Here is a 15,052-nt window from a genome sequence, read left to right as displayed (position 1 = left end):
ATTGGCATTCTACTGGGGAGACAAATATTTCTGCATCCCTTAACATAGTAACAATGTTTTATCTATTTGAATATTTTAATATGAGAAGCTTTAAGCCTGCATATTATGTGATGTCACTACTGTGCCGTGCATCCATCTGAGAGACAGCTGGCCACTCATCCTCCCAACCTCCCTAATCCACCTCTTTTGAACAATTCTCCTTACAATCCATGAAAAGCTCTTCCTATTAACCCTTCACATGCCCTTTTCTCCCTGAACACTGTCTCCACAGGCAGAGGCAGAGACACTAGGTTTAGAGGGCCCCTAAGCAGAAAGAATTAAGGAATATCAAGGGGATTTAGTGGATATTAAGTATAATTAATGAAATATACAGTATATATATATATATATATATAAAATATATAAGAATCACAAGGTTGAAAAAAATACATTACAGTGATATAAATTCCTTTAAGAAGGGGTCCTTAAACCAATAGGGGCCCTAAAAGGTTGCTTAACCATCTTATGGTAGGGTCACCACTGATAATAGGTATATTTCACCTCCTCCCTTTTATATACCGTATATTTATAGTTAAAAAAACAATTCCAGAGACCCACTCACTTGAATCATAAAATATTTTTAGAAGACTCTGTGATTCAAGTCCATTTACATATCACCATGATTAGCAGATTGTAATACTATGACAGCCTGTGTCAGCCTCTTGGCTTAGTGTTGACAAGGAAAGTGGAAGATGGTCAGCTTCTGCTTCTGCACATTCATATGCCAATTGACAAATCGCAAACGTATACTACACTTGCATTCTAAAATCAAAATCATATTCTAGGATTTTACTTGCTATTCTTTTGAAAATAATTTATTTACAGTCTTGTCAGCAGATATGGTATTCAGAAAATCGACTGACAGTTCAAAAAAGGGAATGGGCAGAGGGAGAGTATCTCCAGAAACAGCAACATATTTAGGAACAAATTGGAAATGGAGATTACGGAAGATGTATAAACGAGTGCTCAAATCCAGGAAATATAGTGTTTTTCACATTAAATGATTTGGCATGTTTCACTTACCTTAAATAAGATGGATAAAGCTTTTATTTTCCCATTTCCACTCACTGCATCATCATAACTTTTGAACTGGTCACTATTAAAGCAGAAGATTTGCATCTGTCAATACAATTGGGGGAAAAATTATTTTTGCATTTAAATGAAAGTAATGTACAGTATTAGCACAATACAATTTCTCTACCTTATTGGAAAATGTATTTTTAAAAATGAAAAATTAAATTCATCAAGAAGCCTATCATAGTTTTTAGGAACAGCAGTAGCAGCTGGATATGCACATTCTTTTCGCTCTTCTATTCATTAAGCTCTTTGCTTTGATTCATCCTGGTACTGTATTTTAAACCTGTCTTTGGAAAAATGGACACAATAAGAAAATGAGAAATTCTCACAGCCCTGATTTATCAAAGTACTAGGTTGTTTGTCAAGTCCAGCAAGATGTGCATACAATTGTTGGAAGTTGTAGAGAACTGCTGGTCTACCATATCTTTAGTTGAAATACATTGTCAGTTCCCCTAAAGCCAAGAACACCACAGTGAATATATTTTAAATTATGACCATAATTTAACAGTAATGCACTTCATCCATTTTCTAATACATGCGTGGTGCAAATAGTATCAAAGGACTGCCTTTGAAACAGCATTTGTACTCTTTGTAGTGGACCAGACAGACAAATTACTCAGCATGGGAGAGCAGGCAAGTGATCTGTGGCAAGCTTGAGTAGAGAGGACTGGGCAATTATTTGAGAGACTTAATGACATGTACAGTATTAGAGCTGCAGAAATCTCAAGGGGATGCCTCAATAATGAAATCTCCAGGAACAGCGACATATTTAGGAACAAATATAGTATTATGGGGAAACCATTCACTAGCATAGAATCTTTGGCTGATACACCTTAACACACTGGTACTTCATGGAATAGGTGGGATGGTGGGATTTAGGTGCATGGTGAATATAAAGAAGGAAGCAAAAGAAACAAGGGCAGATACCTCCTGCTTCTCGAAAGGAAATGTAACAATGGCCTACAGGACAAAATGAATAACTGCTTACTTGCCAAACTAAACTATGCCTACTCGTATTATTGGTGCATCCTTACAGAATGCTGATCCCTGCGCATTTAATAACGTTATTGTAATTATCATATTTTCCTGTTAGACGCCATCTTTTTATTTTTTGGGGGGTCAAAACTCACGAAGCCACGGATTACGTTACCTCTGAATAGAAAAGTGGTTCTGGTGCCGAGTTTGAAAAAATGATTTTTTCGCCATAGCAACCAGTAGAATGTTCTGCTGAGGGTGCCGCCTTGTCTTACAACCCACTTATTTAAATGTCGGATAGTTTAAAATACCCTTGGAGTCACCCATTGTACAGCGCTATGGAATTTGATGGAAGTAGTAAGTAGTAATTAATATATTAAAAAATTAGACCCTTCTTGCATACCATAGCATGCTTTCATAATGCCCATTCTGTCTTGAGATTAACCATTGTAATTGCTTTAATAAAATAATGTTATACCTCAAGAGGAAATTTCTGTCCTTCCAATCCGTGCTCTGAGCCGTCTGAAGATGAATTGCATTTACCCCAATGAAATGTTATCTTGCTTGCTTTGTACTTTGTATCTAAGGCACCACCACTGAGATAGTAATCATCTGTCAGATTAATTTCCACTAAAAAAGAAAGGAAGATTGGGTTAGTAATTGTGGTAAATGTGAATATTAAAAACTTTTTGAAAACAAACCTATGGTAGGTTTACAAAATATGTATAAACAAATAAATTATGTAAAATTAATATACAAATTCTCAAAGTTTAAGTAGAGTACCATTTATTTATTTCTACTTCTTAAAAATAAAATGTGACATTTGAGGAGGCAATCTTGTGTCAGCACAAATTGTATCCTCAACAAAAGAGTAATAATGCTGAATTGAGTTAATCTATCCCACTCTTTAAGGATACAATGAAAGGGAAGGATAAAGAACATCAAAATGTCTTACAAACCAAGACAAAAGGCATGGAAAGGTCATTCATTCATGCCAACTTGCTGTTGCTCCACTTATAAAAACAACATGGAAAATATTTTTTCTATATGCTTTTGTTTGATCTAGCTAAACTGGAAATGTCAATTTAATCTACCATAATGCAAAGACAATTTACAAATGTAAATCATACATCATTATATTTCAGTTTGATTATTTGTTCAAATTCATTCACTCAAAAGTTTACTCATTCTAACATTTCAAAGGCTACATTCCATGGTCACCCACTGTGCTAATGTTAATTGGACATTGATTGCTGCATTGTAGTGTGTACATGCTGTGAACACAGCTAAACTACAAGGTTACAGAGTGTCCCAATTCTTAACACCAGGTATAGATTCTTACAGCTATATAAATCATATAAATAACTGTGACCCTTCTGCATGTAATATTAGTGCCTGCATCATTACATTGAAGAAAAAATAACTTTTTCCGTATGACCAAACTACAAGTTAAAGCAAATGGCCCAAAAATTGTTAAGCAAATCAATACTTATATTGCCACTTGGTATAACAGTGATTCACAAACTCATTCATAAATCTCTTTTTATAAAATATTAACTTTATCTGTGTACTAATTTAAACCCACTGTCTGAACATGACCTGATGTGGAGATACTTCCTTGGGGTAGACAGCGTGTTTGGTCTTTATGAGTTGAAATAAAGTCTATTTCCCATGAAAAACAGCAGAAAGTTACCTACGGCTTTATTTCCGCTAACCGGTGGGAATGTTCAATATTAGCTTAAGGTCTGCAAGTTCCTAGTTTGAAAGAGAGCTGAACAATGCATTGACCTCCCCACTGTTTCAATGAATTAATTTAATTTATTTAGTTTCTTCCATAGCCACATGCAACAAAAATAGTTGAAATTACATTAAAAAGGTAAACACATAGACAGGCTTGACTAATATGTTAAAAGCACTGATTTAAATTCCTTTGAGATAATAACGAATAGCGTCAAACAACTATTAAGAGTTTTAAAGAAAGCAAGGCCTATTATCTTACCTGTTTTTCCAGTATTGCGAATTAACGCATTTTTAGAGGACATTTTTTCCCATCCCTGAAATTCTAATTTTTTCAGATTCATGTTTAACTGAGTGAGATCCTCATCAATGTTGATAGGAGATTGTTTGGCACCATTGCATGTTGGATATTTTTTCACCCAATTCGTTTGGTTTAAGCCTTCTGCAAACATATAGATTGATGCATTTTTAATAAAGGATTTATGTGCAGTCATAAAACAGAGTATGTTTTACAGTATATATTCATGACATAAAACATGACAGACACACACGAGAACTCTTTTTCAGTGATTACAGTTATTAATTATAATGGCAGGGTTTAAATACATAACATTAAATACTGGTTATTTAGTACATACGTACACACGCACATGCTAGTTTTTCAAATTTTTGATCACTTCGGCCACTTCTACTTATTCATATATGTTGCAGTTACTGCATATATACAAAATACACATATACCCTTTAGTTACATATTAAATAATCAGTGCATTCCTAGCAAAAAATATTTAAAATATGAAGCCAATCTCTACCTCCAAGTACCGTAATTTTGCGGAGTCCTACCTAATCCTAACATGGCTATATTTCTTGCCATGGAGCTGAATCATCGGGACTGCGTTGCCTTTTTAACCAACTGATACCCTCCTGCAATTTAAAGCCCCCTTCTGGACACCATTAATCAGGGGGTGCTTAACCCTAAAGTTGAGTAAAAACCTCCTAATATACACAAAAAATACAAAAAGCATATCAATTCAAATTCTGGGGTGCTGTATTATAGTTGATGGCATTCACTTTAATTATTTTGGGTTTGGATATTTATTATGCTGGTTTTCTTAACGATGTTAAGAGTTAGGAAGTTTAATGTGTCAAACTTCCCTCCTATGGAAGGAAAAGTGTGTGTCCATGAAATTCTTTCTTTTAGCAGTAGAGCAAATTTCATCTTGGTGATAAAGTTCTCTTGATGAACTGGGTGTGTTGTGATTGGAGAACAAGGGAAATAATAGTATGGAAGCCCTCTGTGCTGGTGATTTGTGCATGGTGATGGGGTGGCGGCTAAACCCGAGATAGCGGTTTGTGCCAGTAGAAAGTGTTTCACAGGCTTGATGTAATGCTTGGATGATCGGTAACTTGTTGTTGGTGGTTATTTCTTTGATGATGCCACCCTCTTCAGGTTTTACAGGGTTACAGGTAACATGTCTATCCCTATGATGGAGGAAGATGAAAGGATCATTGTCATTCCCTGTAATTGCCCATATTCTCTGTTACAGATCAATCCAGATTAATGTCCTTTTCTTCACCAGTGATCTACCAAAGATACAATATCCAAAATATTTCACAACCCTCAAAATATATAAAACCCTTTTTGGTATATTTTTCAAATGAGTTTCTTTTTTTTATCTAGCTAATCACCATAACCTTATTATACTAATGACCTGACACACAGAGTTATTTTTAGACACTTTCATAACATTGGAGAGGTTACTGGAATTACTTTCTCTACACTTTGGAACTTTGAAGACATTTCTGAAATGATTTTTCTCACTGCTCGACAAATCTCAGCAGTAGTTCCATTATCAATTCAAACACATTTCTCTTTATTGCGTAATTTGTCCACAAACTGAAACAACATCAAATACATTACGTGACTTGCATTTTTGTCAGTCATTTTGCTTGAGGGTTAGACCTTGCTGCTCTTAATCCTGCCACTCAATATGGATGTTTTTAAATCTTAAAACGTACAAAGGCCGACACAATTATCTAGTGATGTCAAGGAACTGGGCAGGTGTTCATTGAGCTGGATCTTTACTCATTGGGCGTAACAACAGCAAAACACACAATACATAAACAAAAATATCAAAGCCTAACATGAACACAAAACAAAATAAAGTCATGTTACAACTAAGGAGGTCAGATTATCAGCGCAAATTATCTACGTCAAACTACGCCATATCAATAAACCAACAACCCCCCCACACACACACACACACCCCTTTAAGAGTTCCCTAGATCTGAGTAACCGTTGACTACTCAACTGAATGTAACACTTTTGTAGCTAAACACATCATTAAAATACATTAATTCCGGCAAACCCACTCAGAAACAATTCTTCAATCTGGTAAAATATTGCATCATTATTTTTTTTTGCCAGGAACACTTGTCATGTGACACATGGTTGTTTCCATAGAAACTGAACAAGCCTAGTAAAAATTCTTTGTATTGTTTTTATGTGAATAAACCTTCCGTGGAAACATGAGATATTTTTGGGTTTATATGACGTGCTGTCACCGACTGTATACAACTTCTGATGTTTGTAATATATATAGTGACCAGGCATGGCTGGTAAGGTGGCAGGGGGTGATCTAAAGCCTTTTCCTGGGTATGAATGGCAATGCCACCATGGTGTTTAGAGAGGGATTAAAGCTATTTACCCACTGATTATATTCTTTATATAAAAATCTTAGCTTTAGTTATATAATAATCTGCTTTTTGCTTTACCTTCTTCATATCTTCCAATATAAATTCACCTTCCTTTCTTTTTTCAACATCATTTCATAAATAAATGATTAGCTTGATGTTTTCATAAAACTTGTCCACACGGATAAACCTATTGTCATTGAACTTCACATTTACATCTATCTATATGTAATATTTTTATTTTGTATACATTGTACTAAAACTTAATTATATTTGGGAGATGTTTATGTAAAAGCAATTTGAATATATGCAAATTTTGTAACATGCCCGTTACATGCTCCAGGTGAGTGTCTTCAATTTACAGGCAGTAAAAAGGCTTTATAAAGTCCAACTGTGGCTAAATCTGCCTGTTGTCAAAGGCATACCCCCTACCTATCTTCAGTTACCAGGCATCCATGTTTATCATACCAACCTCCAAACATGTGCCTTGTCAATATTTCACAATCAAACTCCTTTGTACTTAATACATTTATTGATCTCAATCAGTTGATGGGAAATTAGAAACTATACCTGCTTTGCAGTGGACCAGTGTTAGCGGAGTAAAATGTAAAGCCACACAAGCTTTGAAGATCTTAAGGGTCCACTAAAAAGTATCACAAATGTCTTTGAAGAACTTTTTCTAGGGCCAAACTTTTTTGTTATACATAGACTAAAAAACAGCACCACAGCTAAGGCACCCCTATAAACATGGTTTCAGGAACATCTGCTGTATTTTATTATTGCTTTCCCTGCTCCGTTGGGTATTGCCCACTGTGGACAGGAACTATGATCAAAGTTTTTTCAGAAAGCACATCTGCAGATGACAGCCATATGGGGTAGTCAGATCTGAAGAATGGGGTCTGTTCACTGTAATATTATTAAATATTTAGATGTGGTTGTTGGCAATGATATAAAGAACCTTTAGGAAAAAAAAACATGTGTTTAACCAGAAGATGTCATTTTTATTTTTACTATTATTTATTCCAGCTTCATGCCATAATTTACATTTTCTTTACAAACAATTGGATGTAGGCCAATTTGGTAATGCAGTGTATACTTCTTAACACTGGACCAAGGCATGACTTTACCAAGACTTTTTCCTGTGATGAATGTATAACATTTTATATAACAAATGCATTTAAAAGAAGTTTATTGATGCAATTTATATGATTTTATATTAAAAATATTAAAAAATAAAAATGCATTACTTAATGTGTAAACCCATTTATGGGTGTTTCTATACACATTACTGTGACTTGTAGGGATGATACACTATGATACACCAAATATTCCAAACATACTGTGGAAAATAGGGACATTGGAGGTCGAGAGAGGTACAGAAGGATTTGGCTCCCAAGGAGGGATGGTCCCTTTTAAAATGGGACACATTATTTAATAACATACAAACTGAGGAACACTGTTCATATGCTCACATAATTTATCCTCCCAATCCTTTTATGGGTGCCCTAAACAGCCTATTCTCATGATTTGGTAGCACCACCAATGCAATGAGGCAGGAAGGAAAGGAGGCTTACAACAGGAACCAAAGTCTGATAACTTGCACGCAAGGAAGAAAAAAAAAAGTAAAGAGACACAATTGTCCTTTCCGTTGACACAATTTCCCCATTAAAGCCAATCCACATTTACCTCTTCAGGAACTGATTTGTTGTATATGTTTCAATCACAGTCGAAAACAAATAATTATACGTGAAATGGCAGCAAAGTTATATAGGGTTTTTAAAATAGACTATAAAAAATAATGATGTATTCCATTCAGTTTTACCATATACTACAAAACACAAGAAAATAATGCAACTCATAAAACAAGTTAATAAAAATGCACAATTATTTTAAATGGATTAAAGAGGAAAGAAAGCCTTCCTCCACGTAATTAAAGACACTTGCATCTCACACTGGAAACATATTTAAACCATTGCATGCCATATGTACAATAAATCCCAGCCATTCTTAAAAATGCTGCTTGCATTGCAAAGCATCTGTGTAAAATATCCTAAATTAATTGTAATAAACCCAAGCAGAATTGTTGATTTTTATTTTAAGTAAAAAAAATAGCTTAGTAAAAAATTCAAGCATTCTGTTGTAAGTAATAATCTAAACCATCAGTGCAAACAGGTAAGGTCATGGGTGTGGACCATCTTTAGATGTAAATTAATTAAGACACTTCACATTCAACTTTAGAACAGGATGTCCCTATCTACTGTAGATTTGCTACAGATGAGTCAATATATCTTAGAAGCAATCATACAGTAACCCTCAGATATCATAGAAAATGCCGTATTTAAATTGTAAACTTGTTTAAGCCGGTCCCTTGTCTTTTATTTCTGTAAGTCCAGATGTCATTAACTACTTGTTATATTCTTTGTCTATTTTACATCACTGCAAATTATGATGATTCTATATAACTCAATGAATAAGAAGAAGAATATTTACACCTACTGTATTAATTGACACATCATCTCACTCATTATTAATCTGGAGCAGATGAAGATGTGTTTTGCCCCTATAATTCTTTCTAGTACAGAGCGATGTTTTGAAGGCAAAGCGGGGTCACACCAAATATTGATTTGATTTAGATTTTTCTTCCGTACAATCACTTTGCATTTTGTTGAGTGATAAAAAAAAGTAAATTCTTACTTTACAGCATTTTTTCACACATGCCTCAAAACTTTTGCACAATACTGTATATCCATGTGTTACACATGAACATGTGTTAATCATTTCCCCTTTTCCTTTTTTTATAGCTCAAAATAAATGTTTGACACCTATATATTCCCATTCATTGGCGAATTGCAGTCTATAAAGTCAATGTATATATAACTGACAATGAGGTCACTACTTCAATATCTACAGAAAAAATAACTGCTTATGTTCTGTTCCTCTATCACTACCCATCAATTGCATTTTTTCTGTAAATAATCCCTAAACTAAAGATTATCTATTTGGCTTCCTTTTATTGCTCAACACCCAAAGATGCTGGTCGAGTTGGTAGAATAAATCAGGATAGTTAAGAAAGAGATGAATATGTCCATGTATATACAGTGGGGCAAAAAAGTATTTAGTCAGCCATCAATTGTGCAAGTTCTCCCACTTAAAAAGATGAGAGAGGCCTGTAATTTTCACCATAGGTACACTTCAACTATGAGAGACAGAATGGGGGAAAGAATACAGGAAATCACACTGTCTGATTTTTTAAAGAATTTATTTGCAAATTATGGTGGAAAATAAGTATTTGGTTAATAACAAAAGTTCATATCAATACTTTGTTATATACCCTTTGTTGGCAATGACAGAGGTCAAACGTTTTCTGTAAGTCTTCACAAGGTTTTCACACACTGTTGCTGGTATTTTGGACCATTCCTCCATGCAGATCTCCTCTAGAGCAGTGATGTTTTGGGGCTGTTGCTGGGCAACACGGACTTTCAACTCCCTCCAAAGGTTTTCTATGGGGTTGAGATCTGGAGACTGGCTAGGCCACTCCAGGACCTTGAAATGCTTCTTACGAAGCCACTCCTTCGTTGCCCGGGCGGTGTGTTTGGGATCATTGTCATGCTGAAAGACTCAGCCACATTTCATCTTCAATGCCCTTGCTGATGGAAGGAGGTTTTCACTCGAAATCGCACAATACATGGCCCCATTCATTCTTTCCATTACACAGATCAGTCGTCCTGGTCCCTTTGCAGAAAAACAGCCCCAAAGCATGATGTTTCCACCCCCATGCTTCACCGTAGGTATGGTGTTCTTTGGATGCAGCTCAGCATTCTCTCTCCTCCAAACACGACGAGTTGAGTTTCTACCAAAAAGTTCTACCTTGGTCTCATCTGACCATATAACATTCGCCCAATCCTCTTCTGGATCATCCAAATGCTCTCTAGCAAACTTCAGACGGGCCCGGACATGTACTGGCTTCAGCAGGGGGACACGTCTGGCACTGCATGATTTGAGTCCCTGGCACCGTAGTCTGTTACTGATGGTAGCCTTTGTTACTTTGGTCCCAGCTCTCTGCAGGTCATTCACTAGGTCCCCCGTGTGGTTCTGGGATTTTTGCTCACCGTTCTTGTGATCATTTTGACACCACGGGCTGAGATCTTGCGTGGAGCCCCAGATCGAGGGAGATTATCAGTAGTCCTGTATGTCTTCCATTTTCGAATAATTGCTCCCACAGTTGATTTCTTCACACCAAGCTGCTTGCCTATTGCAGATTCAGTCTTCCCAGCCTGGTGCTGGCCTACAATTTTGTTTCTGGTGTCCTTCGACAGCTCTTTGGTCTTGGCCATAGTGGGGTTTGGAGTGTGACTGAGGTTGTGGACAGGTGTCTTTTATATTGATAGCAAGTGCAAACAGGTGCCATTAATACAGGTAACGAGTGGAGGACAGAGGAGACTCTTAAAGAGGATGTTACAGGTCTGTGAGAGCCAGATATCTTGCTTGTTTGTAGGTGACCAAATACTTATTTTCCACCATAATTTGCAAATAAATTCTTTAAAAATCAGACAATGTGATTTCCTGTATTCTTTCCCCCATTCTGTCTCTCATAGTTGAAGTGTACCTATGGTGAAAATTACAGGCCTCTCTTATCTTTGGGAGAACTTGCACAATTGGTGGCTGACTAAATACTTTTTTTGCCCCACTGTATGTGAGAACGGGAAAAAAAGATTTACAGGAAAAATGTTAAAAATGTTATTTAGTACAGTAGGTGTTATTTGTCTCTGTTTATGTGATGGGACCTATTGTAGTAGGCCCTAAAATTAAGCTCAGGCAACTGCCCCCTTTTGCCTTATGTTAGAGAAAGCCCTGAATAGATGTTTAAAAATCCTGCCATACAAACATTATGTTAACTTGACTAAAATAATCTTTAGTGGCAGACTCAGTAAACCTGATGTTATAAACTCCCGCGCTCACTGCGAATGTTGCATACAAAAACAGCTCCTACATATTTCCACATGGGGAAAGTTGCACATAGTACAATCAGGGATTGTTTTGTGCTACCTACTGACCTTATTGTTACAACTGCTGTAAACAACCTCCCCAGATGTTTCTAACAGACTAGTCCATTTGCCTAACCAACCTAACCTGCCATTCCATGATGCAAACTATTCTAACCTAGGCCTAGGATAGCACGTCCAGAGGAATGGCAGTGAAAGTGCCACATTACTGAGATGAAGCTCAATATGTCTATTAAACAGCGATCTCCCTTGTGACGACTGGTCATATTACACTGTGAAGGTCTGGGTCTAGTCTTTAGAGCATCCATAGTATCTATTCTCCAAAGCGTCCTTCAGAGTGGCAGGGCTAAGTACGCAGTGGCAGGGCTAAGTACGTCCCATCATTCTGCCCAGAGAACACTTCAGAACCAAGAGACCATCCTCAAGCGAGATCCATGGCTATGAGACATCATTAACTACAATGAAATCTAAAGAGCATTCAATTTAAAAACTCATCCTCTATTAATAAATGTCATAATTTTTCTTTACAATACACACAGGTCCTGATCACAGAACCTTTTTCTTGTCTCAACCATAGAGAGGAGCCCCGGATGGCACAAACACAAAAGAAGTAGTACATATAAAGTAAAAAAATAAAAAAACTTCTATAAACATTAAAATCTCAAACAATAATATAATTTAATATAATTTATTATTATGGCATTCACATGTCTTTAATATCATGACATTCACCACCAGCCCTAGACATCCCTTCCGCAAAATTTATTAATGTATAATAGAATGGTACACACGAGGTTCAAATTTCTTTACTTATTCTCTAGCCCAACAAAAAAACACAAAAAAACACATACTTAAACCCAACCCTGGGTCCATGTGCCTGTAACTACCTAGTTGAGATCATCCCGCTACTTCCCAGCCATCAGTCGTAACCTCACTGTCTAGGTGGCGTCATGTAAATCTTTACCCCAATAGCTATTAATTTCTAAATGTCCCCCACAATAACACTTAGCATTACCACCTATCCTCTCCAAGTGTGTTGTGGCATTGGCCTTGCCTCCCATCTGTAAAAGGGTGCGCAGGTCCAAAAAGGACAACCCTTTTCTGCCCTACATATTTAAATAAAGTCCTGTATCTACAAGCTCTTAACTTCCTACCAAGTGCCCATTAACCCCTTCCTGCCCATTCTTCCCACCAACTGACATCTAACCCTCTTTCGCTATGGCTCTGGGGCTTGCTACATTTTCTACTAAAAAAAAGACGATACTACACATACTTAACTAAATATAATTCATACCTTATAATTATTAATACCGCTTAGTAAGTTATCAAAGATGGTTAACATGTCTCCTGTCTAGATTATAAAAAAATATATGCATGGAAGTTAGATGACTCATGAGCTTCTTTCATGCAACTCAAACTACAGAAAACATAGCATAGAAATAGAACATAATATTTACACATACAGCTATGACTGTCTTCCTGTTTACTTTTGAGTTTAGCCAGAGTTTTTTCCACCCCAAATCAAACATATGGCAATCAATACTAGCTACACAGCTAGTTGCTAAACATTCATAGGAGTCACTGGTAACGAAATAGAAGGATTTATTCCAAAGGCAACATGATAAAGCACATCAATGGAATAATACAGTTCACTCAGTGATCATATATCAGGATCATATACATTACTTTCCTTTTAACACAGGTGATGCTGAACGTGTAACATTTCCATGTAAAATTCTATATTTTTTCATCTAATCGACCTTTTTGTTTTCCAATTGTCCAGATACAGCCAACAATCTTCCTATAAGTATTATAAATTGTTTTCACTTACCCGTGTATGACCAGTCGATTTCTTCAATTAATTTTCGCTGCTGTCTGTAATATCCAAAAACCAACCCTACAAAAGAGACATAAATATATTAAAAATGATGAAATTATTGCAATGACAAAACCTGGGTGTCATATTATGTACTGCTATATATTTATTTTTATGCATACAGTATATAGTATATATAATATAGAGTATATATATATATACGTTATTACAAAGAGTCCTGAGCCAAATGCTAGACAAAAGTATTTTATATACATACACACACATCAAATCCAATAATCCTGCATTTAGCCTCTACTAATACAAGATACTCCACACGCCCTGGTGCTGTTCAGCCAGTATACAAAAGTCCAAAATATTAAACACACTCACGGGAAAGAAATCCAATCTTTATTAACAAATTACATCGACCCCCAAGATTATATATATATATGCACATGTTCACAACACATACAAATTAGATTCATGCAACACTTTAAAACTCAGTTCTCCAGGGCCCTGCAGAAAACAGTAATAGTTTCTAAAACATGCAATGTAGCGTCAGACCAACATCTGCGGATGCTCATGCCTTCAGCATTTAGTAAAAAAGGCAACTGTCAGAAATAAAATTATATCACAATGCCAAGATAAGCCTGCTTATTTTAATGCCATACTTCACTTACTACCATGGGGGTAACAAGTACATCAATGCTTAGTTCTGTGTTCAACGTTTAAATTGATGCTAATGGAAATCAGTTATATATAGTGCAATACAAGGGAAATTTTTTTGTATCAACATACTTAAGGTGTCATCCTGTACATTACGGGAAACACAATCCTCTGCCTCTAGGATCACATACAGAGCACACACTACTACATATTTTAGCAACGAAATTAAATCTACAATCCCCAGAGCTATTTTCCAAGTTTTCTTCTATGATAAAATAATATATTTGGATACCAAAGCGATAATTAATTTTTGAAGAGTTTATGTAAAACCTAACAAATTTAAAAAACTCCCAAAGGAGCTACATAAAGAGCAAAAACATTTCTTCCAAATTTTGGTCTAACACTTAACCATATTTGGTTATTTTATATTTGATTTAACTGTGGTATTGTTTGTATTGTCTTTTGGAGTGGTCCCTTAAATAATAAGAGTTAGGTTAATAATATTATCGCCATCTGTTTCACAGTACTAACTAGCATGTCCTAATGCTATATTAATCCCCTCACCCATAGTAAGGTATTTGCATTCCATTTCTGAAAGCTTAATGGGGGCTTATTGGGATTTGCCTATGATACCACAGTTAATTACCGCTCTCGGTGCTGCCCGTGGAGCACACAGTAGGGTCTGCACGTCAGTACGTGGAATTACTGAAATCATATAGACAGGTAGACTACTTCTTTCTGCATGGACTAAAAAGAGATAGAGAATGTTCCAACCTGTTGTATGCACTACCATTCTCAACTTCTAATAAATCCTGGGGTCTCAATATAGTACTTAATCTAAAATCTTAATAGTTGTGTAGAATAATATATGTTTTTCTTGTGCAAAAAAAGTCCACTTAAGGAGTAAGCAATCAGTTGCTACTGGTTTCTATAAATGAAGATTTTGGAATCGCTGATTTATAGCGTGAAGTGCTTATCTTCTCAAAAGTGAAGGTTCTGGTGGAAAGACAAGTGGTTTCTCAACATATCACCAATATCAATCAAG

The 15,052-nt window shown here is 35.9% G+C and overlaps 1 protein-coding gene across 1 annotated transcript in view; it reads right to left on the bottom strand.

Annotated features, from left to right (window-relative positions):
• The window catches only part of LOC149302814 (receptor-type tyrosine-protein phosphatase zeta-like), a 113,909-nt gene that overhangs the window by 42,967 nt on the left and 55,890 nt on the right, over positions 1-15,052 (bottom strand). The window contains exons 2-5 of the mRNA XM_089481997.1: positions 13,357-13,422; positions 4,091-4,270; positions 2,570-2,721; positions 1,063-1,158 (exon numbers count right to left, since the gene is read on the bottom strand). Of these exons, the coding sequence (XP_089338123.1) occupies positions 1,063-1,158; positions 2,570-2,721; positions 4,091-4,270; positions 13,357-13,422 (494 nt within the window). The remainder of the gene's footprint in view (positions 1-1,062; positions 1,159-2,569; positions 2,722-4,090; positions 4,271-13,356; positions 13,423-15,052) is intronic.

This window comes from Sceloporus occidentalis, unplaced genomic scaffold (assembly GCF_023333645.1).
Source record: "Sceloporus occidentalis isolate IW3139 unplaced genomic scaffold, rSceOcc1.0.p SCAF_17, whole genome shotgun sequence".
Classification (NCBI taxonomy): Eukaryota; Metazoa; Chordata; class Lepidosauria; order Squamata; family Phrynosomatidae; genus Sceloporus; species Sceloporus occidentalis.
This window is presented reverse-complemented; position numbering and strand designations above follow the sequence as displayed.